At 55.3% G+C, this 27,438-nt stretch overlaps 4 protein-coding genes across 19 annotated transcripts; 3 read left to right on the forward strand and 1 right to left on the reverse strand.

Moving 5' to 3' along the window:
• The first annotated feature begins 731 nt into the window (after positions 1–731).
• ENKD1 (enkurin domain containing 1) lies at positions 732–8,362 on the forward strand. 12 transcript variants are annotated; one of them, XM_048958270.1, is made up of 11 exons: positions 1,498–1,576; positions 2,335–2,405; positions 2,882–2,980; positions 3,210–3,248; positions 3,343–3,443; positions 3,606–3,830; positions 4,170–4,342; positions 5,925–6,086; positions 6,395–6,564; positions 6,970–7,106; positions 7,588–8,362. In XM_048958270.1, the coding sequence occupies exons 3-11, from the start codon at positions 2,955–2,957 to the stop codon at positions 7,746–7,748; spliced, it is 1,194 nt and encodes a 397-aa protein (XP_048814227.1). In that variant the 5' UTR covers positions 1,498–1,576; positions 2,335–2,405; positions 2,882–2,954; the 3' UTR covers positions 7,749–8,362. The 12 variants fall into 12 exon arrangements, with proteins under 12 accessions (XP_048814222.1, XP_048814224.1, XP_048814223.1 ...); XM_048958269.1 differs by having other exon boundaries at positions 1,547–1,563; XM_048958268.1 differs by lacking the exon at positions 1,498–1,576 and adding an exon at positions 1,603–2,247.
• Positions 8,363–9,429: 1,067 nt separating this feature from the next.
• PARD6A (par-6 family cell polarity regulator alpha) lies at positions 9,430–14,731 on the reverse strand. Of its 3 annotated transcripts, none has more exons than XM_048958290.1 (3): positions 14,258–14,731; positions 12,305–12,527; positions 9,430–10,378 (listed from the first exon to the last, which is right to left on the reverse strand). In XM_048958290.1, the coding sequence occupies exons 2-3, from the start codon at positions 12,498–12,500 to the stop codon at positions 9,591–9,593; spliced, it is 984 nt and encodes a 327-aa protein (XP_048814247.1). In that variant the 5' UTR covers positions 12,501–12,527; positions 14,258–14,731; the 3' UTR covers positions 9,430–9,590. The 3 variants fall into 3 exon arrangements, with proteins under 3 accessions (XP_048814247.1, XP_048814246.1, XP_048814245.1); XM_048958289.1 differs by lacking the exon at positions 14,258–14,731 and adding an exon at positions 13,364–13,471 and having other exon boundaries at positions 9,430–10,375; XM_048958288.1 differs by lacking the exon at positions 14,258–14,731 and adding an exon at positions 13,364–13,471.
• A 196-nt stretch (positions 14,732–14,927) lies between these two features.
• On the forward strand, positions 14,928–20,170 carry HERPUD1 (homocysteine inducible ER protein with ubiquitin like domain 1). Of its 3 annotated transcripts, none has more exons than XM_048958283.1 (8): positions 14,928–15,072; positions 15,244–15,321; positions 15,399–15,473; positions 16,437–16,558; positions 16,865–16,987; positions 17,482–17,820; positions 18,620–18,725; positions 19,230–20,170. In XM_048958283.1, exons 1-8 carry the CDS (start codon positions 14,935–14,937, stop codon positions 19,398–19,400), a joined length of 1,152 nt encoding a protein of 383 aa, XP_048814240.1. In that variant the 5' UTR covers positions 14,928–14,934; the 3' UTR covers positions 19,401–20,170. The 3 variants fall into 3 exon arrangements, with proteins under 3 accessions (XP_048814240.1, XP_048814244.1, XP_048814243.1); XM_048958287.1 differs by having other exon boundaries at positions 19,233–20,170; XM_048958286.1 differs by having other exon boundaries at positions 15,402–15,473.
• An 894-nt stretch (positions 20,171–21,064) lies between these two features.
• LOC125699101 (cholesteryl ester transfer protein) lies at positions 21,065–27,309 on the forward strand. The gene is made up of 16 exons (XM_048958259.1): positions 21,065–22,532; positions 23,327–23,441; positions 23,714–23,848; positions 23,939–24,009; positions 24,166–24,253; positions 24,347–24,416; positions 24,517–24,577; positions 24,882–24,973; positions 25,141–25,320; positions 25,607–25,657; positions 25,924–26,091; positions 26,263–26,330; positions 26,449–26,491; positions 26,577–26,646; positions 26,981–27,066; positions 27,174–27,309. Exons 1-16 carry the CDS (start codon positions 22,388–22,390, stop codon positions 27,246–27,248), a joined length of 1,518 nt encoding a protein of 505 aa, XP_048814216.1. The 5' UTR covers positions 21,065–22,387; the 3' UTR covers positions 27,249–27,309.
• Positions 27,310–27,438: the final 129 nt, after the last annotated feature.

Genomic DNA, 27,438 nt, shown 5'->3' on the forward strand with positions numbered 1-27,438 from the left:
TGGGGCACCGAACTACGGAGTCCTGCACATCTCTGGTCCCTCCCTGTTGCCATGACCTGCTGACAAGCTATTGCCCCCCTGAGGTGGCCTGGTTGGCACAGCATGCCCTGTGCCTGGCCCTGCATCTTCTCAGAGGGGCTCCCAACCATCCAGCCTGCTCACTGAACCTTGGTGGAGCTCTCTCTGCAGCTCTGGAGCAGCTGCCCTACCTGCTGGTGCTGAGCCTCCTCTTCTGCTGGGCGCATCAGCTCCGTGCTGAGGTTGATGTACTGATACAAGGGGCGCAGCCGCGGCAGCCGCCCTGGAGGGGAATCCCAGAGTGGCTTAGTTTGGAAGGGACCTTAAAGACCATTGAGATCCAACCTCCTGCCCTGAGAAAAGGGCAGAACTGACAAACCCCATGTGCCAAAGCTTCAGTCCCAGCAGTAGTCCTGAGAGGAGAGGGAAGGGCATTACCCCAACCAGCACCGGAGCCAGGAAGGTGGACATCTGCAGTAGGTGTCCCCTAGATGGGGATCTGCAGCCTCAGCCCGGTGACACGAGAGCAGCTGAGGGAGGACAGGTCTGCCCAAGCATCACAGTGCCCGGCTGAGCATCCAGCCGTGCGCAGCCCCCACCATCAGCCCAGCCGCGGGCACACTGCCATCTCTGGGAGCAGCACGAGGGCCGTTCCCTCTATGGATGCTCACCCAGCGCATCCCGAGGCGGGACCTTTTTGCGCGGCTGCGTGTCGCTTGTGCTTTTCCTCTTCTTGCTCTTTCTCTGCAGCTCGGCAGCGGGGCCGGCATCGCCCTCGGCGGCGGGATGCTGCAAATCGGGCTGCGGCAACGCGCGCAGGTGGGTCCTGCGGGACAGGAACGGGTTGGGGCAGGGCCGTGCGGCTGAACCGACGCACAGCGATCCCTGCGGCACCGAGCCGGCTCCCGAAGGAGACTCGCCGGCTTACTTTGCGTCCTGCGCGGGGACGGACATGGAGCAGCACCGGGCTTCGGCAGCGGTTGGGAGGAGGCTGCGGGAGGGCCGTTACCGGGGGAACGCATCAACAGCGCGGCCTTAAGTGCGGCCGTCCCACAGCGAGAGGGAGAGCAGAGCGGGGCCGCGCCGAGCCCGGCCGCCCATCATCTGCCCACACCTCTCCCCGGGCGGGGCTCGGCTCGGCCCTCCTCTCCCCCGGCGGAAGCGGCGGTTGCCCGGAGCGCGGCGGCTCCGCGGGTGCGTGCGGTGGGGCCGGAACCCGGCAGGCCGTCCCCGTTCTCCCCCATCCCAGCCCGTCCTGTCGCACCCCATCCCCCCGCCGTGCTTCTGACCCGATGTTTCCGCCCGCGACGGGAGCGAGCGAGCGAGCGAACGGCCCGATTGCCACGAGCCCTTTGCTCGGCCCCGGGTGACTCGCTCTGCTTATCGCAGCTTATCCAGAGATGTATTTTTTTTTCCTATGCTTTTTACAGAATCGGGCTCGTAGCAGCACAAAGCCGAACAACAAAGCTCCAGCTCCGCATGAGGCTGCAGCTCCTCGGCCGGGCGCGCAGCTCCGGTGGGCGGCACCGAGCTCTGCTGGAAGAGGTACGGACGGGAGGTGTGTCCTGCAGCTCCGAGCATCTCTGCTTCCCTGCCCCCCTCTGCAGCCCGGCCCTGCGCTGAGCAGGAGCTGCACACGTACATCTGTTTGCTTGAGCTGCGAGGCCGTGGCCTCTTGCTGCTGGCAACAGATGCTTTTGATGCTTAGGTTTCTAACGCAGTGCTGGAGATGCTTTCCTAGGTGCATATTAAGTGCCAGCTGGAAGGGCTGGCCCTGCTCCTCCTGTAGGCACATTCTCCTGTTGCTCCCCTTGTGCTTGCCCAGTGCCTTTCTGGTCTCTGCAGGAGTTCTATCTGGGTGGGATGCGGTCTGCTCATCCCTGGAGCCCCCAGGTTCTCAAAGAGCCCCATCCTCCAGCCCTGCTGTCCCACTGTGCAGGAGCAGAGCAGCTGCCTGGAAAACCTGCTCTTGGGAGCTGAGGGTTTGGCTGCTTCATCCTGAGGCCAGATGACGATGATGATGATGATGATGCAGGTGCTGGGACTGCATCCTGCATGTTTTGCTGTGAGCACCCAGATAGGCCGAGTGCTGTTGTAACAAGGCTGTGTAATCTTGCGAGATCCAAACCCAGAGGCAATGTGACTTGCAAATCAGGGTGTGGGTGTCATCTGCAAATTCCCTGCAGCAGGGCAGGGTGAGATGGGACGTGAGATGGGCCCTGTGTTCAGGTACAGAAGGAGCCTTCCATCCCCCAGCTCCCATTAGCTTGCCTTTCCTCCTTCAGTCCCCCACGCTAATTGCCTGCTCTGTTACAGGTCCTCCTTTCACTCTGTCATTTTGCACCTAAATTACTGGCTTTGGAGGAGAGTTCAGATCGAGATCAGATGTGAGTTTCAAGGCCAGTAACTATCCTGGAGTAATCTCTTGGTGATGCTTTTTTATTTTTTTTTAGGATAAGAGCCCATGCTGGCTTAGCTCTATCCATTTTAAAGGAGATTAAATAATAAGAGAGCAGTGCTCTTTTACTGCAGCCTGAGAATCTGAGTCTGAAGCTTTTCAGAAATAGCTTTTGCAGGGTGGCTGGGTACAAACAAGCCTCTGGACATGCCTGCCGGTGTGCAGCGCTCAGCACTGCTTACACTGCCTCTGCCGTTGTGTCTGGGAGATGAATAATAGCTTTTTGCTAATGGGTCTCATGTCAACAAGGGTAATTTAACAGAGAAGACAGCAGTGCATTAGTTGCTATGAGTCAGGCTCACTCAGCCTTGTGCTGATTGTTTATTGGTTTATAAATTAAATGGAAGATGCTGTGTCCCGTCAGTGCTGGCATTCTGAGGGTCCTAAAAGGGGCTCTTCCCGTAGGGCTGTCTCTGAAGTGTTGGAATTGCAGACCCAGGAGTCGGATTTTCTGTGCTGAAGGTGCAGGTATCACAAAATGCAGACACTTCAGGATCAATGCTGGTTAGTCCTGCAGTAGGGACAGTGCTGCTGGCTCCTTTGCCTCACCTATGTGAAAGCACAGCATGGTTGGGTTGGAAAGGACCTCACCGCCCCCAAGCCCTGCTGTAGGCTGGCTGCTCCCCAGCTCAGGCTGCCCAGTGCCCATCCATGGCCTGGGGCACCTCCAGGGATGGGCACCCACAGCTCTTGGGCAGCCATGGGGTCCATTGGGGTTGTTTCCTGCTTGCAGGTTGTCCCTGCAGCTGGGTGTGAGCTCTGCAATAGGAAGGTCAGCTATTCACATACATGTTAGCTGCAGCGTTGCAGTGGCTCAGCGAGCTGTGTTTAGTTCACTTCTCACTGGTGGTTGGTTTCCATTGCAGAGACAGAGACAGCAGAATGTGTGAAGGGCCATCCAAGATTTCTGGACCCATTCCTCCAGACCCTACGCTCTTCCCAAACTATTACAGACGCCCTTTCTCAGGTGAGTCCTCAGGGTGCTGATGGTGATCCTGAAGGTTAAAAGAAGGCAAAACGTGAGGTAGATGTGGAGGGGGACCTTCAGCATGACTTGCAGGCTGTGCTTGAGGGAAACAGCGAGGTGAGATCGCGCTAAGCTGCTTTTTCTTTCTTTCTTTCTCTGTAGCTCGAGGGAGGCTGGAAGGCAATGCTCAGCAGTTGGATTTTACCTCTCGCCCCACGGACTCAGCTCCCAGCTCACCCCGTGCTTTGAGAGGTGCCCACCAGCCCCAGCCAGCGCCTCGCATCCGCCCCAGCGGAAGGGACTTTTTGGAGAAGGGGCAGAAGGGGACGCTCGGCCTCCTGCTGCAGCTCGATGGGCTCTCTCTCGGTGGGGGTCTGCCAGCAAAGAGTAAGCACAGCTGTGCTGAGGTCCAGAAGGGAGGTGAAGCTGAGCGCTGCCTGTCGCCTATTGGCTTTATATCCCAGCATTGCCCCAAGCTGGTGCCTGCATGGCGGTTGCCACAAACGCTGTGCCAAAACGGGAGGGGAACCAGCTGAGGTCTTCCAGAACAGGGTCAGCCCTCCCAACGTGGGGGGAAATGCACAGATTGTGTGGTCTGCGGGAGGGGGGAGGACTTGCTGTTTCCACTTTGGAGATGGAGCTGTCAGCTCTGGTGTTGTGATCCAGGAGCCTACGTTTGCTGGCAGTGTTTGAGGGCTGAAAGCTGTGTCTCCCCTTGCTGTGCAGGGAAAGAGTCCAAGGACCACGAGAAGGAAAACGTGAGGCGAATAAAGGAGATTCAGAAGAAATGCAAAGAGAGGGAGCGGGCCCAGGAGCACAGCCAGCCCAAACCTGTGAAAGCTCTGTGGAAATCCCAGAAATACGAAAACGTGGAGTCAAAGGTGAAGGCCAGACTGCAGGTGGGTACCCAGGGGGCTCTTTGACTCTCCTGGCAGCTCAGAAGAAGAAAATCTCACACCTTCTGCCTGCTGCCTCCTGCCTGACCCTTCTGTCGTAGGAATCTGAGGGCAATTCTTGGCATGGTGCAGAGCAGCCCTCAGAAAATCCCTGTCCTGAGGTGCATCCAGCTGGCTTCTCAGCTTTCCACGTCTGGGGTTCGTGCCAAAAGGCCGTGGTATTCTGCCCCACAGAGCACTGTCCTCACCCTTTCTGCATGGCACTGAGGCAGAGAAGGAGAGATCGGCCTTCAGGCTGCTGCAGGCTTTGTGCCAGCTCTCAGGACCCTGTGACACACAGTGGGTTTTACCAACTGTGTACTGAGCTGAAACACGGATGGTTTCTGTTCCGAGTGGTGTCTGGTTTCCAGCAGCTTCTTTCTTTTCCTTCTTCTGGATATTTTTTTCTTTCCTGGTGTTTTAAGTAATGTCTCTGTTGGGGGCTTTCCAAAATGCAGCTAAGTGGTTACAGTGAGGAATGCACTGAAGAAGCTGGGTGACGTCTTGAGCATCACCATTTAAGCAACACCCTCCTTGCTGCTTCATAGCTGAGCTGAAGCTTCAGATTCCTCCTCATCTCTGCATCGCTTCCCTGCATTCTATGGCCCCCGAGCCAACGAGGTGGTGCTACAAAGGTTGGCAGGGTGATTTCTGAGCAGTTCTAGAAGCCTTGTCCCTCCTTTCTGATGCACCAGAAAGCACCACCAACTTGCTTGCTGGTATCTGTGACCTTCCACGCGCAGAAGCAAGCCCACCTGTGCCTTAGGAATGAATACAAGCCTACGCTCTTGTTTGACAAATCATCAGGATCAGAGGATGATTGAGATCATCTTTTGTTTTGTGGAAAGGGGGTGTTCTCTCTGCACGGTTTCTGCGTGGTGTGTTTCTGTGCTCTTTGGATTCGGAGGCCCCGGAGCTGACTCACATTGCTTTAACCATTGCTGAGGCTCTCCTAGAGGTGATGTGTTCCCTTCAAAGCATCTCCATCTTCTGTGGAGCTCCTGCTCACGGGTGGAGTTGGTTCTGTTAGTCTTGAAAGTCTGGCATGGAGTTTTTCTCCTCTGTCTTCTATGGTGTAAATTGCAGCTGCTTCCTTGCCAGCAGCAGCCAGCATCACCTTGCTCTGCAGCTGACCGCTGAAGATGCCTCCCACCCCTGGTGGGTGTCTCTGCAGGGTTATCTGATGGCGCTCTGCTTCTGTGCCTGCAGTGTTATTCAGTAAGCAGGGACTCCCTCGTCAGTGCTTCGCACACTTGTGGTCTGTATGGATGTTCCTGCAGATCTTTTTTCTTCCTCTTAGTGCTTCTTCACCAAGTTCAGTTGCCAGCTGTGGGTTTGTTGCCGTCAGCACTCTGGTTTGGTCTTTGCTGCCTGTGGTTTGTGTGCAGAACTTGAGCCACATCACAGCAGAGGAGCACGTTGTTGTCTGTTGTAAACCTGTGGTTGAGCTCGTGGTTGACCCCCAGACGATGTTGGTGAGTTTCTCTTTGCCCCATCATTCCCCCCGCTGAGCCGTTTTTCTGTTTTATGTTTCCACCTTTCCCAGGAGAGCTCTCCACCTCCAAACCCAGAGGCTGTGAATTTCCTGCGGGCGTACTCTCGCTGCGGCCCTGGGATCAGGCCAGGCAGACCTCTGTCCCCAAGACCTGCCAGCATGAAGGCAGGAACAGGCACCGAGGCTCTGCAGACGCTGGCTGCTGAAACCAAGGTGAGTGGCACACTGCCTGCACGCTCCCAGGGGTTTCTGTCACCCTGCCCCCCATTGCTCTTGCTTTGCATGCTTTGTGGGCTCAGCTTGACAAGGCAGGCCGTAGGTTTTCGTGGTCGTTGGTGCCTGCTGTCTCAAGCTGTTGCTGTAGGTGCTGTCTGCCTATGGCTCCTGATGGTCTGCCCTTTCTTTGTGCACCTGCTCAGCATCTCACACATGTAGCCGCTCACTCTGTCCCTTAGGAGGACAAGAGCAGCTGCCTGTGTGTGCCACCCCAGCACTCACTGCCTCCCGTTCTCTACTTTCAGTTGCAGGTGGAGGGCAATAGCATTGACTTCATCAAGCACAACGCTCGCAATGCCAAGCGGGCCCCGCTGCGGCGCTCCCAGTCCCTGCAGGCCCTGGCTGAGCTGCTGGGACAGAAGCAGCGGGAGCAGGAGGAGTACAACGCCAAGCAGAAGGGCCACGTCCCCCAGTAGTACGTGTGCCACAGGGGCCAGGGTGCCGTGTGCCAGCAGAGCAATTGACTGTGGCCTGGGGAATAAATGCAAAGCTTGCCGGTTTCTTGGCTTAACAAGAATCCCACAGCTGTCACAACTGGGCTGGTAAAGAGTTTTGTCTCCTCCTCCCTTGCTTGCTGCAGTACAGTGATGCTATGTGCTCGGTGCCTTTGAGCACGCACAAAGTGTGGTGGCCACTCCGTGCACGTGGGCTAAATCCAAGTGCTTCTCAACGCAGCAAGGGCGTATGGAGCAGGGGGGGTGTGGGTGCTGCCAGCCTGGGGCTCTGTGGTCTTCAGGCAGTGACGTGGAGACCAGCAGGGCTCCATTCCTGGGCAGCCTTCCTGCCAGGTGTGTGACACCAGCTTTTGTCTGCCTTGCAGCCTGCTGGAGAGGAAGGAGCAGTGGCGCAGGCAGATGGAGGAGCAGCTGCGAAGCCGGCCGGATCCTGACACGCCGCCTGGCCACACCATGATGCCTGAGGGCCAGAGGCTGGAGATGCTCGGCAGCCTGAAGCAGAGTAAGAGGAAAAGAAAGGAGCATTCCAGCTCAAAAATAGTCAGGGTTATGGAGAGTGAAGTTTAGGAGCATGGGCTTGCTTCCTGATTTCCTGCCTCTTGGAGAGATGCTGGGGTGTTCCAGTAATCCCTGCACTAGAGCTGCGTGTGCAGAAAGAGCAATCCTATGGCATGGTGGGACCTGGAACAGGCTTGGCCCAGGGGACCTGACATTAGGGTTACTATTGTACTTAAAATGAATATTTTTAGTGGGAAGAGATCTTTGGGGGTCTCTAGTCCAACCCTTGCTCAAAGTAGGAGCACCTTAGAGCTGGAGCTTTGGTCCTCCTCCAGCTGCGGTTTCAATCCAAGGATGGGTATTCTCTCCAGGTCCCTGCTCCCATGCTGCTAACATTTCAACAGCTGAACAGTGAGGTTGTAGTGTGAGGGGAAAAAAAAAAAGGGAATTTATCTTCCACTCACACAGCTTTTTGTCTTTTCCAGGCCAGGAGCAGCTGATAAAGGACCTGGTGATGCTGCCGATGCGTGCAGACACCCTCAGCATTCAGAATAGGCGAGTAGAGCTCGAGAGGAAGCTCTCCCAGATTGAAGAGGCACTCAAAATTTTCTCCAGGCCCAAAGTCTTCATCAAGCTGGACTCCTGAGCCCATGGGGCTGCATGCAGTGTGCTGCTCTGCGTGAGCATCCCAGGGAAGGGAAGGAGAGGAAGACAATCGAGGACCCTGCACCCGTAGTGGTGTCAGTACTGTGTCCAACACGCAGTTGGCACCTCTTGCTCCCAGGGCACATCCAGGGAGATGGGAGGGAGAGGAGCTAATTGACTCTGCTGTGCAGTGTGGAGAACAGTTGTCCCTGTGCTGGTTGACTTCTCACAGAGATCAGCTCTCTGCTTGGAATTGATGGCACAGATCTCGTGGCTTCTTATTTTTCCATTTCTAGAAACTGACAGGAGGTCCCCCGTGCTGCTGCTCTGCTGTTGGTTGTCCTTCTCTTTCCCCCAGGGCACTGCAGGCTTCGCTGCACACAGGGCCTTTGCTCTGGGCTCTGTGCTGACCCATCCCAAGCACGCAGCCGGTGCCTTTGTCCCCTCCGTCCTGCTGCGTGCGCTCCGTAGCTCAAGGACAGCAAAAAGGCACAGAGCTCCAGTGCTTCCTGCTCAGAGAAGGGCTGGGGTGGAAGCAGGGGAAGCTGGTGAGGTGTCTGGAGCTGTTGTTGTCTGTGGGGTGGGATGCACTTCAATAAAGTTGTAGTTTTCCTCCGTTGGTGTGTCTCGGTGGACTCAGCAGGGCCTCAGGAGTGGTGGTGGGCAGCAGAAAGCAGCAGTGCTGATGTGATGCTGCCAGGAGGAGAGGTGAGAGACCCTCACAGGGGGCGGCCTGAAGTGGCCAGAGGACAGGGCAGGTGCCATTGCGCAGGTGAGCTCTGCCTGCATACCATCAAATACCCCATAGGAGTTTCAGCAGCTCTGAAAAGCAATTTCCTTTGTGGAGCAAAGGAAGATTCAGCCCAAAGGGCGTCACTGGAGGGTTCTGGTCCATCTGCTGCCCAGAGCAGGGCCAGATCCACAGCTCAGGGCCTTGTCCAGCTTGCTTGGGAAAATCTCCACCATGGGACAAATGCTGCACTGCTGCGGGCTTTCCCTCATCCCAAGACAGGATCTGGGGCTTATCAGGGTGGTGAGACATTGCAGCCTCATCCTGTGCCCCAGGCTGCTGGGGGATAGCACTGCTGCCAAGCCCCAAGGAAGCTCCCATTGCTTGGGGCTGGAGGAGGCGAGGTACCAACCAGAAAATGGCCCCACACCTCCTTGGGGCTGTCCTCAGGGCATTGCCACTGCGCTGCGAGCAGCCCCAGCCCTGCTGCAGTTGCACTCCCTGCCATAAGCAAGCCTGGACTAACCAGCTCTGCTGTCTGCATCTCTCTCCTGCCTGCCTGTCTGGGGCCCAGCTCAGTGGCTACAAGGAGCTGCACCCGGCTCAGCCCTTGCAGTCCTGGAGAGCTGTGGGTCCTCCTACTCCTGTAAGACAGATGTCACCACACAGCAGCACCTACGTCAGGACCCCACGTTTGCCCTGGGCACAGGGGCTCGCTGTGCTCAAAGCAGCCTGAGTACGTACTGTTAGATAGCTCTGCAATTAGCCTTGCTGGGCCCACTTGAAAAGCAGCAAAGCCACGTGTGTGCAGAACTGTTAGGGACACAGCTGCCCATCGCACAGCACCAAACCCATTTGCTGTCCTGAATGCAGACCGCTGGCCCCTGCAGCGACGCGAACGATGGACAAACGGGGTGTTTTCTAGAAAAGGTTTTACTGTCCATTGCAATATATTACTTGATGATGCACGCTTTGATAAAATAATTAAAAAACCCACGTGGGTGGAAGAAGGGAGGTGAGGGGCTCAGATGGGCAGTGCCTGGCAGGAGCAGACCCCAGGGCAAGGACAGGGCAGAGGCAGCCCCATGGCCCTGGTGCCCACAAGCAGTCCGGCTATAGGGTGAGCAGGGTGCCGTCCTCCCGCACGCTGCCCCGGCCGGGGCTGCCGTCGTGGCTGCCCAGGGACTGCAGGGAGCCCTGCGAGCTGTGTGGGGACAGGCTGGGCGGGAGGGGTCCGTCAGCAGGGCCCCCATTGGGGCAGCCCACGGGGCCATAATGGGGCGCGCTGTCGCTCTCGATGACCAGGTCGCCCTCCTCGTCGCTCTCAGCTGTGCTGTAGTTGCTGAGGTACTGCGAGGCCGGGCTGGGGGTCTGCTGGCTCGGGGTGCTGTCTGTGGACACCCCCGAGCTGCCCGAGGCTTTGCTGCTACGGATGACGTTGTTGCGCTGGTTGGCCGGCTTGACGGTGATGATGAGGTTGTGGCTGTTGGCCACCATCATGTCCGTCACCTGGTCCAGAGACTTGCCGGCCACGTCGATGCCGTTGACCTCCAGGATCTCGTCGCTCACCGCCAGCAGCCCCGTGCTCTCCGCCAGGCCGCCCTTCACCAGGCGGGAGATGAAGATGCCGGGCACTTTCTCGACGCCCTGCGGGGCCACGCGCACGCTGACGCCGTCGCGGATGTAGAAGCCCAGCGGCTTGTCGGAGCCGTGCTTGTGGAGCCGCACGCGGCGGTGCGTCTCGGGCAGGATGTCCACATCGATGATGGAGGAGATCTGGCGGAAGTCCTGGGGCATGCCGATGAGGAGGTGAGGTTTGGCCCGGCAGTGCGCTGGGCGCAGCAGTCCCTTCTTCTTCCTCTGCAATGAGTTGGAGGCGAAGACGGCGGCGTCTGATTCTGCTGTGGGGAGCAAAGGGGGATGCGGTCAGACGGCGGTCAGATGGCGCTCAGCACCGCACAGCGGCTGCGATCTCACCAGCCTTCCCCACCAAACATCGGCCCGGCTCTTCCTGTCTCCTCTGGGCCCATCTCCTGGGATTACCCAGTGTACACACGGCTGGGATTAGTGGGATCCAGGCGGTGATTCAGCCTTAATCACACTTTAAGCCAAGCTCTGCGGCTTAACGCTTGAGCTGCCGGCTCTGCCAGCCTGGGGGCCGCTGCTGTGCCTTGGTTTGGGGCACACACACACACCAGCTCCCCACCTTATCCCTGTTGGAGCAGAAGGACCAGAGCCCTGCCACAAGCCCACAAGCAGGACGCCCATCTCGCAGTGTCTCATCCAGTGTCCCCACAGCCCCGGACCTCCCAACCCGTGCATCCTGTCAGCACTTCTTATTCCATCTCCAGGCACTGCAGACCCCCCAGCAGGGTCTGGCTCCATTCCCCCCAGCCAACCGCTCTGGGGCTGTTCAGTGGGTGCCATCTCCCCCACGTCCTTCCCTTGAATGCATCCCCTAGGGGCCAGGGAGCATCCCCAGGGCTCTCTCTGGTTTCTCTCCACCCCTCTCCATGGGGGAGCTCAGATCTGGATGCTTTTTGCCACTGCATCCTTCCAATGCTGCACAGGGCTTATCAGCATCCTCAGTGCCCAGCCTGCAGAACCAGCGGGTGTTCAGCCACCAATACAGAAATCACCCAGTCCCAGCGTGACCTCAGGAGGACGCTGAGAAAGCCTGGCCCCAGTGCCACAGCAAGGGGAAGGCAGCATTCTATGCAGCGCAGCACCCATGGGAGGGGGCTGCCAAGTGCAAGAGCTCCCCACCAGCACCAGATCCTGCTCTGGACACAGGGGAGTCCTTGGCACCACGGGCACATGGGGTTTCTCCCAGGACGAGCTGGCCTGCCAGGGCTCCTGGGTTATAAATATCTCCCTGCACTCACCGCCTGCCTTATTTTTAGCTTGGGGAAGGGCGGTGGAGGCTTTCCCACAGCTATTTCAGCACATGGCTGCTCTCTGGGGGGCGAGAGGCAGCCAAGTTGTGCCGCTTGGTGCCTGGGGGATGCACCGGGCATCCTCCCGCCCTTCCAGTGAGCCTGAGCCCAGCCCTGGGGCTGAGTGCCTGTCCCCAGCTGGGCACCAATGGGACTCCACTGCCTCTGCATGTGAGTGGTGGCATGGGGAGCCAACGTGTTGTGGCTTTTGCTTCTCAACCCCATGGCATAGGACTCCAAAACCCACACATCCAGACACACTGCGTGCATGCTCCCCCTGCACCCAGTGTGTGAAGGAAGCTCTGCAGCTGCCTGTGTTCCTCACCAACCTGGGGACTGGTTTGACTACAGCCCAGCCCTGGAATGACCTGGATCCATTCTAAATCAGCCGTGACTCACCCAGGGCTCACTCCTGGCCTCTCCATGTGCCCCTTGCAGACCCTCTGCCAAGTTCTTGCCCTATGTTGCAGCCCTGGTGCAGGAGGGGATGGTTTGGAGCTGCTTGAGTGGCCCTGGAGGAAACCCCTGAAGGAGCACAGGTACCTGGCTCAGCAGCACAACATCACCCCTCATCTGGGGACTTTGGGCCGACAACATGAGCTGGAACCACCGCAGTGCTCAGGGTCCATCCCATGCAGCTGCACTTGGGATGCCTCTATCACAACTATTTCACAGTCCAGCACAAGGAAGCTGCTCTGCATGGAGCTCACACCAGCCCGGCTGCAAAGACGACTTCCAAGAGGTGAAATGCACAGGCTGGGTGGCCATGGTGTCACCTCCTCCCAAACCATCCCCCAGCACAATGAGAGGAACAAGGCCAGCATGAGGACTGCCACTCGCCCCGTGCATCCCAAGGAATGGATTCCCAGCCCTTCTCCAGCCACCACTGACCTTTTTTCTGGATGATGACCCTGAGAAGGGGGTTGGCGGAGGACAGGGCCTTGTGGTAGTTGTCATCGTTGTTGATGGGCAGCAGGTCGCCGTGCACGTCAGTGTAGCCCAGCAGCACATCCACGCGGGGGATCTGATGCACGCTCTGCAGTAGGCTGTAAAAGTCCTGGAAGGTGCCGGCGCTGGAGCGCTTCATAGCAAAGCGACGGAACTCAGCATCAAACTGCAGAGGAGGAGGAGGAGGGAGAGGAGGTAAAGGTGGTTAGAGCTGGAGGAGGGTTAGCAGGACCCCAGCTGTTACTCATGGGGCACGCAGGCAGAGATGGGGAAGGGGCACATGGGGACACAGGGTGCGTCCTCGGGGGCTGGCGGAGGCACATCTGGAGGAGGCACATCTGGGTGAGCGCAGGGCTGGGGGCCGGCAGAGCACAGCTGGGTGAGGTGTGCTGGGGGGGCTGAGCGAGGGCACATCTGGATGCACCCACACATCTGGATGCGTGTGCACATCTGGATGCCCCCTCACGCCGCAGAGAAGGGAGGTGTCGGGATGCACATCTGGCCCGAGGCGTTCCCGGTGTGACCGCGTCCCGGCGGCACACATCTAACCCAGCTGTGCACATCCAACCGAGGGCTGCCCCCAGCCCGCCGGCACCGCCGGGGCCGCACCGCCCCCGCCGCTGCCGCGCACCTGCCGAGCGCTCCCGGCGCTGCGCCCTCCACCGCATCGAGCGGGCGGGCTGACGGCCCGGCGGCCCCGTCCTCCCGGTATCGGCACCGCGCGGCGCTGGGAGCCGTGCCGCTGCAGCACCGGGAGCGGAGCAGGGCCCCGCACGGCCAGTCTGCCTCTGCGCGCTGCCGCCCCCACGTGTGCTGCCGGGACGGGCGGGCACCATCAGCACCGGCATCAGCACCGGCATCAGCACCGGCATCAGCACCGGCATCAGCACCGGCATCAGCACCGGCATCAGCACCGGCATCAGCACCGGCATCAGCACCGGCATCAGCACCGGCATCAGCACCGGCATCAGCACCGGCATCAGCACCGGCATCAGCGCTTACCTTGCTCTTGACCTCGATGACGGGCTCGGCGGATCGCGCCGGCGTGCGGTGGTGTTTGGCCATGCTGCCCGCACCGCCCCGCGCCGCCGCTCCCGCGGCCACGGGGGATTTTCACCGGCCATGACGTCACCGGCGGGCCGGCCGGGCGGCGCCGCGCCATTGGTCGAGGCGGGGCTCGGGGGCGGGGTCGGCGCGGCGCGGCGCGCGGCCGTGGAGCGAAAGGGAGCGCGCTGACAACGTCGCCATAGCAACGGGGGCGGGGGCGGGGCCGGGAGGGGGGACCCCCGCGGGCGGCGGGCAGCGTGGGGTCGCAGAGACGTCGATCGCGGAATGCTCCGAGCCGGGAGGGACCCGAGTGGGGCCACCCGTAAATCAGACCCTGAGACCGAGAGCGGCGTCCCTGAGCTCCGGCAGCCCTGGGGAGCTGTTCTGTGCCCACCGCCCTGTGGGGTAGAACCGTTCTTTGACGCTGTCTGACCCTCCCTGATGCAGCTCCGGCCCTCAGTGCTTTGCCCAGGAGAGCGTGGCCAGGAGCTGCTGCAGAAGGACAGGGAGCAGAGGGAAGCTCTGGGTTTAACTCGGCGGGTTTGCTCACAGGGTAATTGAGTTAAGGTCAGACAGATAATCCTGCTGTCAGCGGGGTCAGCACTGACGCAGGCAATATTGACAGAGGGCTTTCAGAGCCCTTCACCTCGGTGTCTGGTGAACCGGGGTTCATTGCTCACGGGACACGTGTGAGGCTTGGCTCCTGCTTTGCGTTGTGTCCACAGAGTCAGGGCCTTGAGCTGAGGAGCCCCAGGGCCGCAGCCACGTCCCTACCCAGGATCACCACTTTGGGGACGGCAGTGAGGGCTGCCCAAAGGCTCAGCAGCCCCAGGCCCTTCCAGCACTCACCCCACAGCTTCACCCCGTGCCCACCTGAGCACAGGCCACAGCCAGCCAGCAGCAGGCAAACAGCTTCAGCTGGGGACGTTCTCAAGGGCAGCCTCGGGCGCGGTGCTGGTTTTCTTCTGAGGCCCGTGGTCCTCGTTGGCCAGGTGGGGTCAGCTCAGGCCGCGGGAACAGCCCAGCTGCGGGCAAAGGGCGGGGAGGGGCCTCAGCGCAGAGCCGTGCCCATGCCCCGTGCCGCGGTGGGGCCCGTCCCTCAGCCCGCAATCCCCGCACAGCAGCTCCGTGCCCGGTCCCCAGCACGCGGCCTGCAGCCAGAGCGGTGCAGAGGGACGGGGCCGTGTGTCCGGGCCTGAGGGCCGCTGCAGGGAAGCTGAGACCTGAGGGAGCCAGGCCCCGGAATGTGGGGCTGAAGAAACCACCGCAACGCGACGTCACCGCGACCGGCCCGGGGTTACCGGGTTACCATGGTGACGCGGCGCCGAGAGACCCTTCCTCGCTCCGCCCCCCGCCGCGCGGCACGCGAGGCTGCTTCCTATTGGCCCACGTGTCCGCCCCCTCTACCTTCGCAGCCAATCGCTTGTAGCCACCGCGGCGCTGCGGTCGGACGGGGCGGAAGTGGGCGGGGCGTGGAGGGCGGCTATATAACGGGTGGCGGCGGGGGGCACCTCCATACGCGCGCTATGGCGGAGGAACCGTCGCTGTCCTTGCTGGTGCGCAGCCCCGCGCGGCGTCATCCTGACCTGCGGCTCCGCGCCGCGCCCGCTTGGAGCGTGCGGCGCCTGAAGGCCGAGCTGCGCCGCCGTGCCCCTGGGGCGCCGGTAAGGGCTGCGGAGCGGGGGGGGTGCGGGCTGACGCAAGGCCCGGATGCGGTTGCGGCACCGCGAGACCTTGGGAGCTGGGGCTGCGCGGGGCCGGGATTCCGCGTGCGTCCCTTGGCGGCTCCGTTCGCTCGGAGGAGGTGGTGATTTCTTTCTTTCCGTTTCTTCAAGGCTGAGGAGGACCAGAAGCTGATCTACTGTGGGAAGCTGCTGCTGGACCATCAGCTCCTGCACGAGTTCCTGCCCGGGGTAGGATCGCTGCCCCGTCCTGTGCTGAAGCACTCCGGCACGGGGGAACTTCTCTAATGTGTCCGTGTGTCTCTCAGCAGGAGGAGCTGCACGCTCTGCACCTGGTCTACAACCAGAGGACTCCCACAGATGTGCCAGAGAGCAGCACGGAGGTATTTACACTGAGTGGAGGCACCGCTTTCAGTGCTGGGGCTGTAGGTGCTCACCAGTGCTGCAGGTGTTTCCTGTTAATGCTTTGATGCTGTTGATGCTTAATGTGTGAGAATGTAGTTAAATTAAGCTCAGAAACTGCTGGCTTAACAGGTGCCATCCAAATCTGCACTGACTGAAGTATCCAAGTGTAAGGTGGTTGTAATGTGCTTCCTCAGGGAGTGCTGCTTTCTGTTCTGCTTAATAACATGGGTCTGTCATACCCAGATGGAGGCTGCCGTGGTAGTGGGGGCAGCTCTCCTTCTTTCAGTGGCTGTGTGGGGAAGAACAGATGTAGGTGAAGATGCTTTACCTGCCCTTTAATGATTCAGATGGCAGAGGGGAAGTTAAGGGCTGGTGTCATGAGTTATTGGTCCTAAATGCCACTGTCCAAACTTTCTTACTTCTGAGTGTATGTGCTGAAGTATGTAGAGGTGTTTATACTGCCTGGACCGAGCAATTTGAACTTTTCTGCCCGTGTTGCTAGATGTGAGTCACCCTCTATGCAGCTGTTTCACCCCAGAGCAGCTCTTGAATTACGTCTGTGTGCCACAAAGGGGTGTGAAAGCATAGATTCACGGTAGCTGATAATTTTGGTTTGTCTTGGACACAGATCCCTTAGTTCTTTTTCAAGTTGTACTTCTGTAACCAGGTAGGACCTGAATGGGAGTGAAAACATGAACTGTATGTAATGCATGGTGCTTTATGTACAACTAAAGGGCTCTAAAGTAGAGATGGAGGTGCTTTGTAGCACAGGGTTAGGTGCAGTGTCAGTGTTGGGGCACCTGGGGGAGCCTAGTGCAGAACAAAGAGCGTGAGATGTGAAACGGTCCTCTAAAAGAACTGTGTGCAGTGTGGTGTAATTGTTTGCATGAGATTTGCATGGTGTTCTGAACAGTCCCTCAGGTAGCTGTGGTTGCTTCTAGGTTAAAGCTACGCAGCCAGAGCTGATGACAGAAGCTAGACAAGAACCAGCTGCTGCTTCCTCAGATGGTGGAAGGCTGAGATGCTCTCCTGGTGGTCAGGCAGCAGCAGAAGCCGGTGCCAGGTAAGTCCACTAGGGAGGCCCTCATGGGGTAGGCCTGCTTGGGCAGTGTTGGATGCCAGCCCTGATGTGTGCATTGAGGCATATGTGCAGTGGAGAATAGGCCGGGGGTGCTAAGGATGCATGAACTCCAGTTTATTTGCTGTAATAGCAAGTCTTGCTTTTATTCACTGGGAGGAGATGTGTTTAATACTCTGAAGGGAAGAATTTTTGTGTCAGTGCAGGAAATAGCAGAAGCCATCTGATGTCCTGCAGTAAGTGGCTCTTGTGGCTTTTCTGGTGTTTAACAAATGCTTAAATTTTGCACAGGCCTGAAACACCTCAGCATGCTTTCCAAGCTGTGCCTCCAGGGTTTTCTATGTACACAACCTACAGCATGCTTCAGATGTCCTGGCTTCAACAGATCTATGCGAGGCAATACTACATGCAATAGTAAGTCTTCCTGAAGCTGCTAGTGGAAAGTAGAAGCTGATAGAAGGAAATACAAGAAAGGACTGCTAGTTTTCTTATGGTGTGGTCAGAAGACTCAGTGCTCTGCTGCTGTGCCCTGCTTTTCTGCAGGAAATTTACTTCTGCTCTTATGTTAGCTCCTTACCATATTTTTTGACTGCTGAAAGTAGCCCACAGATGGGAAATTGGTCTCAGAGATAAAAGCAAGAACTGTAAGCAGCCTTACAGAACACCTTCAGGTTGAGCAGAATAACTTTTTGTGAAGGTGTTGTTAACATGAAGGTGTGTGGTTTGACTTGGCAGTCATGAAAGCGTTGTCTTAGGCAGAGCCAAAATTAGTTTTGAGCCCTTGTGAAGCACAACCCTTTCCTAAATTGCATGTGCTCTGACTTTGTGGTTCTGAACTTCTAAGGTGGACACGTTCTGAGTGTCTGTTCACCATAAAAAGATTTAAGCCACATTTCTCTGGTTTTCAGCTTGGCTTCTACTGCTGCATCTGCTGAGCCCTCCTCCCCACGGCGCTCTCAGGAGATCCCAGTGACACCCCCAGCTCCTCTCCCAGCCCCATTTCCTGCACACAACCAACCTGGGGAGCGGAATGCTGCTCCACAAGCTAACGAGGTGGCCAACCAGGACTTAAGGATGAACGCCCAGGGGGGTCCTCTCATGGGGGAAGAGGAGGAGGGTGGCCATCGAGACTGGTTGGACTGGCTGTACTCTGCAACGCTGTTCTATGTTTTTGTCAACATCGTCTATTTCTACTCCAGCGTCAGCAGATTCCTCCTGGTGATGGGTGGCACTGTTCTGATGTATCTGTAAGTGCATAGTTGGGATATTGAGTGCTGTCAGATGTTGCAGTGAAGTGCTGCACCCTGGGGGGAGGCGAGCTTTCTGATGTTAGAGCTTTATGGGGATTGTATACCTGGGGAAGGTGAACCTTTCATCTCACCCTGACATACCTCAGTGTTCAGCAAAAATACTGTTACAGCCTCTGGGTTCAGAGAAGAATGGGTAGGTGATGGGGAATGGTCTTGCCCCCTCTTCTGGTGTAGTTGACTTTCCTTTTTGGAAGGCAATTGGAAGACCAAGTAACTCTTAGTGTAAAGCCCCAGCAGCTCTCTGAAAGTTCAGTGAAACAACAGACAAGGGCTTGAAATCTTGGGAGAGAACCTTGCACCTTCTCTGTAAGTCATGGAGGCACGTGGGTTTTTGTCACCTTCTCAGGAAAGAAGACAAAGCTTAAAAAGTGATGTCCTGAGTTGCTTTTAAGCTGCTCTAGAGGGGAAAAATTGGGGATAAATCTCTTAGGAGTACAGTACAGATAGCCTGCCCTTGGGTGACGTTTTTGGGGTGTCTGACAGAATGTCCCCTCATGTTTGATCACATGTGAGATAATGGGTGCAGGCCTGTGAGTTCCTGTCAGCCTCAGAGCTGAAACTGCAGCAGCTTAAAAATGCACTTTGATATATTCAGACTTGTAGAAAGAAGGCTGGCTTTGTCAGGTCCTTAGACACAGTGTTGGTAATGCCCAAATAGAATGTTGTTGAATTACCCCGGTGTGTCAGGGAGGAGTCGTGTAAGCAGCATTAACACAGATACGTTGCCTTCCCTCAGGCACCACGTTGGCTGGTTCCCCTTTAGACAACGACGAGCTCAGCCTTTCCCAGATAACATTCCTCCTCAAGCTGCTGTAAACCAGGACCAGAACAATAACTTACAGGTATTGCGTTTTCCAAAACATGGGCATGCAATGAAGTTTTTGCTGTTTGTACAAGTAGTTTACTAATTATCCAAGTAGGGAAAATTCTGAATTATTGTAGAGAAGCATCTTCTGTGTGGAATAATTGCCAGCCTGCTTCCTCTTATGGGGTATGAAGTGCTGCATGTTATCTCCTACTTGTTAGCTATTGGAGAGTGGTCTGTTGCAGTCTAAGTTCTGTAACTGAACTCAGGTCTGAGTATGTGAGCAAGTTGAGTTCTGCATTTCCAGTGACGCTTGGGGTTGTTGTCAGTGTTTGCTGAGTTCCTTGGCTGTAAAGGAAACAGCTGACCAGATAAACCACGTGTGCGTCTGTCCTGAGCAGTATATTCTTTCTTTGGTTGTTGGGGTTACTTCAGTAGAGAAGCACTGTGTAGGTTTTATATTGACAGTCAAAATCAGCTTAGCACCTGATTCTCATAATGCATGTCTGCAGTGATTCTCACTGAATGTTCTTCCTTTCAGCAGGGAGGGAATGCAGGCAGAGCAGAGGAGCCTGAGGCCCTTCCTGATGCGGGACAAGTTCTGCCAGAGCTGCCACAGAACAACCCATCCCTTATGAGCACAGTGTGGCTGTTTTTCAAGACCTTCTTTGCATCCCTCCTTCCAGAAGGGCCCAGGCTGACCCGCAACTGACGTGGCACCATTTGCTTTTATGGAACATCGGTGAGCAGAGCAGATGCCAATCCCAAAACAGGAGTGAAAACGTGTGGCATTTCTCTGGCCTTCACTGACGAAGCTGCAAGAGGCCTTAAGTTGTTGCAATACAGGCACAAGATGGTTGCCCTCATTCCAAAGAACTTTCTTCCGTAGCATTTATTGGGTACCCATGTAGAGGCTTGGCATTGCAAACTTGTGCACTAAATGCACAGGCTCTGAGCACGTGTGCAAAGATGTTAGAGAAGCAAATTGCTTCTTCTGTGTAATGCGATTCCTGTTGGAATGTTTCAAATGCTATTTAAATTACACTGAGTGTAATATCTTAAATTGCTAGGTAAGCATTAGCAGGTTTTTAGGAAAGATCTATTGTTAAATTGCTTCAACAATATTTTAAATTTTGCTTTGTAAGTATTTTCCTATGAAAGATGCATTGTGCCATTTCCTTGGCGAAAGGGGCAGCTGGGGGGCAGTGGAGCTGCAGGTTTCAAACTGCCCAGCAAGTCCTTCATACTCAAGGCTGATTTCTTCTCTGCTTTCAAATAATGGGAGAAGAGTTAAGTGCATTCAACTTCAATCAAGAATTTATGCAAGACTTAAATTTACTGCTTTCAGTTATAAAATCAGAGCAGACCGAGACCTGTATTTAATGTAGATGCATTTTCACTCTGGAGCAGCTCTGTTGGATTTGTTTCCTTTGATGCGGTTGAGGGCTTTGATTCAATAAAATTTGCAGTCACTTATCTGTACTTGTGTGCTCTACAGCAGGGTGCACTGTGTGCTCTGAACTTCTTGACCTTGGAAGGCCACGAGGTTTTGGGTCAATTCAGGGTAAGCACCACCACCAATTTCTCAGTATGGGGGGGGTAAGGAGCTCCAGTGGACAGCCTGGCCTCGTGCAGGGTGACAGGCTGATGTCCCTGTGCTGCTCTCAGGGCTGGTTACTCCAGGGCAGTGATGTTTGATGTTTGTGGCACTGATGTAGGTGGAAACTGTCTGGCCCTTCCCTTCCTGCAGGAGGTCAGTGCCCGGCAGTGCCCTGTCCTTCCCTGCCCTCCCCTGCCCTCCTGCTGGCTGTGAAAGGGCTGGGAATGGATGAGGAGTCTTGGGGCAGAACGTGGCTGATGCTGAGTTATTCTATCTTTAGCCCCCTATTGAGGGCAACTTAGAGACCAACTTTTAAAGGCCCTGACAGTGATAGGGCAAAGGGGAATAGCTTTACTAACAGGAGATATAGGTTAGATGTCAGGAAGAAATGATTCAGAGGTTGGTGAGCCCTGGCACTGCTACCTAGATCTATAGGTGCCCCATACCTGGTGGGGGCCACCCAAGCCATAGCAGGGGTTGGAAGTGGTGGGCTGTAAGGTCCCTTCCAACCTCAGCCTCTCCATGATTTGCTCACAAGGACTGCTCTGAAAGTAAAGCCCCCTATTTTGTTATATTGGCCCCTGATGTCAGAGGTGGATGTTGGTGGTATGGCAATAGCAGTTGAACTTTCCCACTGATGTTGATGTGCAGCAGAGGGGCAGTGTGACCAAAAGCCATCTGATGTGGAAGTGCACATGGAGCAAAGGTGTCACAGAATTGTTAAGGGTGGAAAAGAGCTGAAAGGTCATAGAGTCCAACAGTCAGCCTGTTCCTACCATTCCTGCTCCCAGCAAGGCTTCCTCACCAGGACTGCTGCTTCCCTGCCCTAAAAATGAGAGAAGAAATCTTTGTTTTCCTACAGAGAAACCGTCCTAGAATAACCCTTCTTCTACTCAAAAAAGGGTCTTTTTGAGAGGCATAGTGTAAGTTTCCATTGCAAAATGAGTCCAAGCCCAAGCAGCCATTGGTGGATCCTGGGTGGCATCTTAAAGAATGCTGTGGAGACCTGTCCCCTTGGGGACTGCTGGGGGATCTCAGCCCCAGTGCTGGACCAGACCTGAAAAGCCAGCAGGGAGTGGGGCCATCATCCTCCTGGTGACATCAGGTAAACTCCATGTGGAAAAAATAGCAGCCACTGACATTCATCAGTGCTTGCTGAACGTTTATGGAGACCAAACAGTGGATGTGAGCATGAAGAGGCAGTGAGTGATGACACACGATGGGACAGTGGGTCTGCTGCTGCAGGTTGTTATAAGCGTGGCATGTGGGCTCCTGTTCATCACTGCTGAAAATGTGCAGCTGATGGTGGTGACCACTGAAAAATAGTGTTTGGTAGCTGCGAGTTTGCTCCATCAAATAGTCTTACTATGCAGGTCGCTGACCGGCAGTGCTCCTGCGGGTACTGGAGGCCGTTCACTTTCTCAACTCAGGAAGAAAACAAAGCTCAGGGCGGGGGCTGCCGGACGTGGGCTGCTGGAGGAGACGTGCTCAGCCCTCCGTCAGGAACAGCAGTGCCTTGCTCAGTGCTCTTGCAGCACCCTGAGTTCTCACCTTCACCCGTGAGACTGATGGCTAAGGGAGGTGGTTCGTGGGTCTTGCTGCTGAAATAACTCAGCCTTCCTTTGTCCTGCAGCTTGATCTGTGATATTTCCAAGGTGCAGGGGTTGGTGGGCATGCAGGGCAAGTGTGCACAAAGAGCGGGTCTGGATTTGGCTTTCTAACCTTTCCTAAACAGAGATTTGCAGAGAAGTAGGAATACAAAGCTTGGAACGTGTGTGCAAAAAACAAATGATGGACTGGCTGGAGGCAGTGCACATCCCAGGCTGCTCCTTGCACTTTCTCCTACTCCCATTTCGCATCCCTCATTCTCCTCCCCCTGCAATGCAGTGCATCCCGAGTTACCACGGCCTTGGCAGCTGCGGGAGGAAGACAACATGCGACCAGACAGGGCTCAAGGAAACTATGGGAAGATTAGGAAATGTGTGATGAGTTTTGATAAGTGGAGGAAGCAGGTCACGTCCTGCTCGGAGGTATGAAAGCAGCCTTCTCCACGCTCAAGAATCAGCTGCTCCTGTTGGCACGCACTGCTCCAGCCAGGGATGCTGTGGGCTGGAGGGATGAGGCTGGGGACGGCCAGAATCTTGCTGATGCTCATCCATGCAGCAGCAGCCTGTGAGTTCGGGCCAGTGCCATACAGCGTCACTGGGATTGTCTGCAGGATGACCAAGCCCGCGGCGTTGCTGTGTAAGTGCTGCTGGCTTATTTGGGGCTGCAGGTTGAACCATGGGCGCTTATACTGCCTGAGCTGAACAGGAACAGCTTCCCTAAGGAGCTAGAAAACGGTATTTGGTCTTTCTCCTCACTACGAAGTTTTACCATTGTTACATGTTGGGGTGGAAGAACAGGAGAAAACGAGTGCTGGGTTTTCTTCCTTGCTGCAACATCACCTCCTGGGGCTGGTCTGCACAAGGGGGGAGACAGGGTGTCTCTGCTAGCATGGGTTGGGGTTTTATTGTGAGGGTTTGGGGGGCTCTGTGCATATGGGAAGAATTAATGCTTCTGCAAAGGGTGATCACAGCCCCATCCCAGCTCCACCGATGGTGGTACGTGCAGAGAAGGATCCTGGGCTGAAGTAAGAGAAAGGATTTCTGGAGGGAAAGAAGTCCTGTATAAGGGAAGAAGTACATCTGAGGCTGATACGGGCTGGATAGCTTTAGGAAAACACGCACAGAAAATTCAGACTCTGAAGGTTTTCTTTGGAAACTCAGTAGCTGACAGTGGTATGCATAAGCAGCCTCAGAGCAAGGCACCGCAACAGCTTGTGCAGTGTGAGGACAAGCGCAGCCTTGCCAAAATCTGTCCCAATGGTACGGTGCAGGTGAGCTGCGGGGTTTTTCTCGGTGTTTACTCAGAAGCTGCTTCCTAAGCCTAATGGAAATGCCGGGGGTGAAATGCCTCTGCGGGGCTGCAATCCCAGGTGCAGGCTGACCTAGCGGCCAGGAGATGGCACTTTGGTATCTTTGTTCTTCTACTGACAGTGAACCAGGAGACAGCACGGCTCATTCAAGCTGCGTTCAAGAACGCCAAATTCCCAAACATCACAGGGGAAAGGTCCATGCGGCTCCTGGGCACGGTGGCTTACACGCTGACCAAGTGAGTTCCGCTGCAATTCCATGCCACGGGAACAGCACGACACTGGGAAGGGAGCTTTGACCCAGTGGTTACTGCTGAAAGCAGGTCTCATGGTGTCTACCCATGGGACACCGTCTGGGGATGACAAAGGCAATGGTGCAAGCACAGGTGGATTTCCTGCTGTGGCTGTTGCTGAAGAGGAGCACTGAAATGAAGCTGGGGTTCTTCCAAAGCATGTTGCTGTGTTCCCAGCTTTGAGGGCTGGCCACGAACCGGGTTCTCTTTGGTTTTAGCATCCAGGTCAGCGACTTGTCCATAGAGCAGAGTGAGGTGGAGCTCAAGGAGAACTATGCCATTGATATAGCCATCAAAAACGTGACAGCCTTCTTCAGAGGGACCCTGACTTATGGCTACGCAGGGGCCTGGTTGTAAGTACCTGAGGGCCAAGCAGCCGCAGCCTTGTGGCTGGGACCAGCTGCATGCTCTGGTGTGGAATGTCTTCTCTTCTGCCCCTACAGCCTGCAGCTCTTTCACTCGGTTGATTTTGAAATTGAGTCTTCCATCGACCTCCAGATAAACATAAAACTGTGTAAGTATCAGCTGTTGGCCACAAGCCATAGGGAACGGCGAGCTGGGCTGTGGGCATCTGATGGCATGCGGGGCTGGAGGTGCTCCCCACTGCCCTGCACACACAGACCGGGCACAGCTGTCCCCAGCTGTCAACTTTTCTCCTTCTTTTGTGCAGTATGCCAGGAGGAGCAGGTGGCTGCCGACGCCTCGGACTGCTACCTGTCCTTCCACAAGCTGGTGCTGCACCTCCAAGGAGACAAGGAGTGAGTCTGTTCCCCTGCAGCCAGGGCCCCCCTGCTCAGCCACTGCTCCTGCTGTGGGGCCCTGGCTGCCCCTGACTGCTCCCATCCCTGCAGGCCGGGCTGGCTGAAGCAGTTCTTCACCAATTTCATCTCCTTCACCTTGAAGTTTGTGCTCAAGAGAGAAGTATGCCTGCAAGACGATAGCCACGCGTTTCAGTGGCAAGCAAAAGGAATCCACAAAACAAGGTGGTGCTGACACTGAGGGCGCTCCCTTCCTCTTGCAGGTGTGCAAAGAAATAAATCTCCTTGCCCAGGTGATGGCAAATTTTGTCCATGACATCGCAGGTAAGTACCCTCGGTTTTCTCCTTGTTTCCTTTACGTGCAGCTTTAATATTTGAGTCCCAACAGGACAGCAACCACATCCATTAAAATAGTCCCTCAAAAACATGCATGGGTTCCCACTGAGAGCCAGAAGCAGTGTTGGGGTCAGCACTAGCACTCAAAGGAGTGAGTCCCCTGTCCCATCCCAATGCGTGTTCCTTTTACAGCTTCCAGGTTACCTTCTGCAGCATGTCCTAGTGCTGCATGCTGCAAGCTCTGCTGCTGGTGGTATTTTCAATGTAAGGCTTTTGTGCTTTCTCCTGGCAGAAAATTTTGTCAGAGATGAGGCCATTGGACTCGATATTTCCCTTGCATCAGATCCTTTAATTAAAGCAAATTACCTAGAATCACACCACAAGGTAAAGTAATTCGGGCTCCTCAGAAACCAAAGGTTTCCTGCCCACGGTGTTTGCTCTGAGTCCAGCAGCCCTTCCCCTTGCCACCACTGCTGGCAGATGCAGCTGCTGACATTTTGTCCTGTCTCCCTGCTGCATGTCCTTGCCAACACAGTCGCTTTCCTTTCAAGGGCCTCGTCCTGTACAAGAACTACTCTGACGTCCTCAGCGACTCTGTTTTCTCCCCATCGCTGCTGTCCGAATCCCGAATGCTGTACTTCTGGTTGTCTGAACACATCCTCAACTCCCTGGCTTCGGCGGCTTTCCTAGATGGGCGCCTGGTGCTGACCATCAGAGGGGAGAAGCTGCAGGTGACTTGCAGGGCCAGTTCCTCAGTATTACGTGTGCACCCGGTCAGAAATTGGTACATCCATAACAAGTCCACACTAGCAGGCGGTGCTATCCCTTAGAGGGACGTCAGCTGACAGAAAACTTGACTTCTGGGTTGTAAAGCGGTGTGTGATTTTTCTGTGGTTCTCAGAAGGGTGGTGGGTTCAGGAGGAACCGTGCCTCTGGCTGCAGGCCGCGCGTGCATCTTCTGCCGCATCCAGCATCTCTTAATTTCTTTAACAACCTGTTTCTGCTTTGTTTCTGAAGGCGCTGTTTGAATTTGAAGACACAGAAGCACAACAGAAGGCAGTGCGTTTGGTAAATTTTGGTCCTACTCCGAGCGTTTTGTGTCCTTCCCTGGACAACTTAAGAGTTTTGGGTCGGGCTGGTGGAGAAACCAGAGGCTGGAGGACAGATTGTTGTGCTTTTCAAGGATTTCTCCATCCTCCAGGTTGACATAAATTCCTTGAAACCAGCAGAGCTGTTGGCCTCTTGTGATGTGGGAAATGAAACTGTATGGGAAGTGGGTCTGAAATTGGGAAGCAGTATGACAAAAGCCTGACTTCTGTTCCTTATTTGACCAGATTTTCCAAGGCAACTCCTACAATGATTCTGTGGCCAAGGTGTGGAGCCTTGCCCTTCCTGAGATCTCTCTCCAGCCCGAAGGGACAGTTGTGAAGTCGTTGGTAGCAGTGGAGATCAGCATCCTTTCCCCAGGAGAAGAGCCCTTGACAGTTCTATACATGGAGAAGGTCAGTTCTTGCATATCCTGACTGCCAAGACCTTTGGCCAGATCGCCGGTAATATCTGGAGGTGAAGCCAGAAAGCATTAAACTCTGTATTATAGAAAGCAAACCAGAATATCCAGATAAGAGCTCCCTGCTGTAAGGCAAGGAGAGTTACCTCTGTGCATCTCTGTGCAGGAAATCACGGTCACTGTCCAAGCTGCCTATGTGGAAAAGAAACTCATTTTGCGCCCTCTGGATTCCAGGTGAGTGCTGGAGTTCCTTAGGTATTCCACTGCTTCATTGAGCCCCCATCTGAAAGCACTACAGTGAAGATTTCTTCGTCCCCTATTGCTGTTTTGCTTCCTTTTTTCTTCCCTTCAGGATAGAGTTTAAAGTCTTTAACTGCACAGCTGATCCAAGTGGAGTAAGTCCTAAGCAAGTATTCTCTAGGCCATCTGCTGCTAAACTACAACCTCACAACCCTTCTGTATGAATTGTCTGGCTTTCAGAATGACCAGCCCATAAGAAACTTCCTGCAGAAGATGATCTCCGCTGTTGGGATCCCAGAAGTGATTTCAAGTGAGTTTTCCCTTCAGGGAAGTGCCAAAGTTCTCTGCAGAGCACTTATCATCAGTTCTCCTGTACCAATTTGCTGAAGAAGTACACTGATATCTCCCCCATCTTGGTAGTGGCAAGGGAAGAGGGGATGGAATTACACTTTTCACTCTGCTGGTATGAATTTCTGCTGGGCAATGGAGAAAGAACCACCTTTGTGAATGGCTGGGATAAGGGAAAGGGAGTTTCTGCCAGGCTGAAGGCACAGTTAGCTTTGGGCAAGATAAGGTCACAGCACACGAGAGCAGCAAGCTAGGATGGCCATAACCATAACTGGGTGGTTTTACTGATTCTGTAGAGATCGAACCAGCTTTAACCTCACTGATGAACAGCAAAGGGCTTCATTTGTTTGAGATTAAAAACCCTGAGATCATCACAAGAAAGGTAAGCAGAGTTTAGAAATACCTGGCTCTCAAAGCCTTTAATGGAAGTACGATAATCCCAACATATAGCACAGAACACTAATGTATTTTTTCCCCCTGCGTTTTTAGAGATACCTAATTGTACAGCTTGACTTTAGCTTCCCCAACCATTTGCTGCTTAACTTCCTCAAGAAAACGTTATAGAACCGGTCTCTTTGTACAAGCAGATTGGGTGTGAAACAAAATACAAATTGGTTTGAATCAGCCTCTGCTGAGTTCTGTTTTGTTTTCCTGAGAAGCCCTGCAATTTCCGTGCAATTGCATCTCCGCTGAGACTTGTCTTTGCGAAGCCCTTGATGCTTTTATGCCAGGATCTTTAAAGGGGATCCCAAGG

The sequence above is a fragment of the Lagopus muta genome, chromosome 12 (assembly GCF_023343835.1).
Source record: "Lagopus muta isolate bLagMut1 chromosome 12, bLagMut1 primary, whole genome shotgun sequence".
Lineage (NCBI taxonomy): Eukaryota > Metazoa > Chordata > Aves > Galliformes > Phasianidae > Lagopus > Lagopus muta.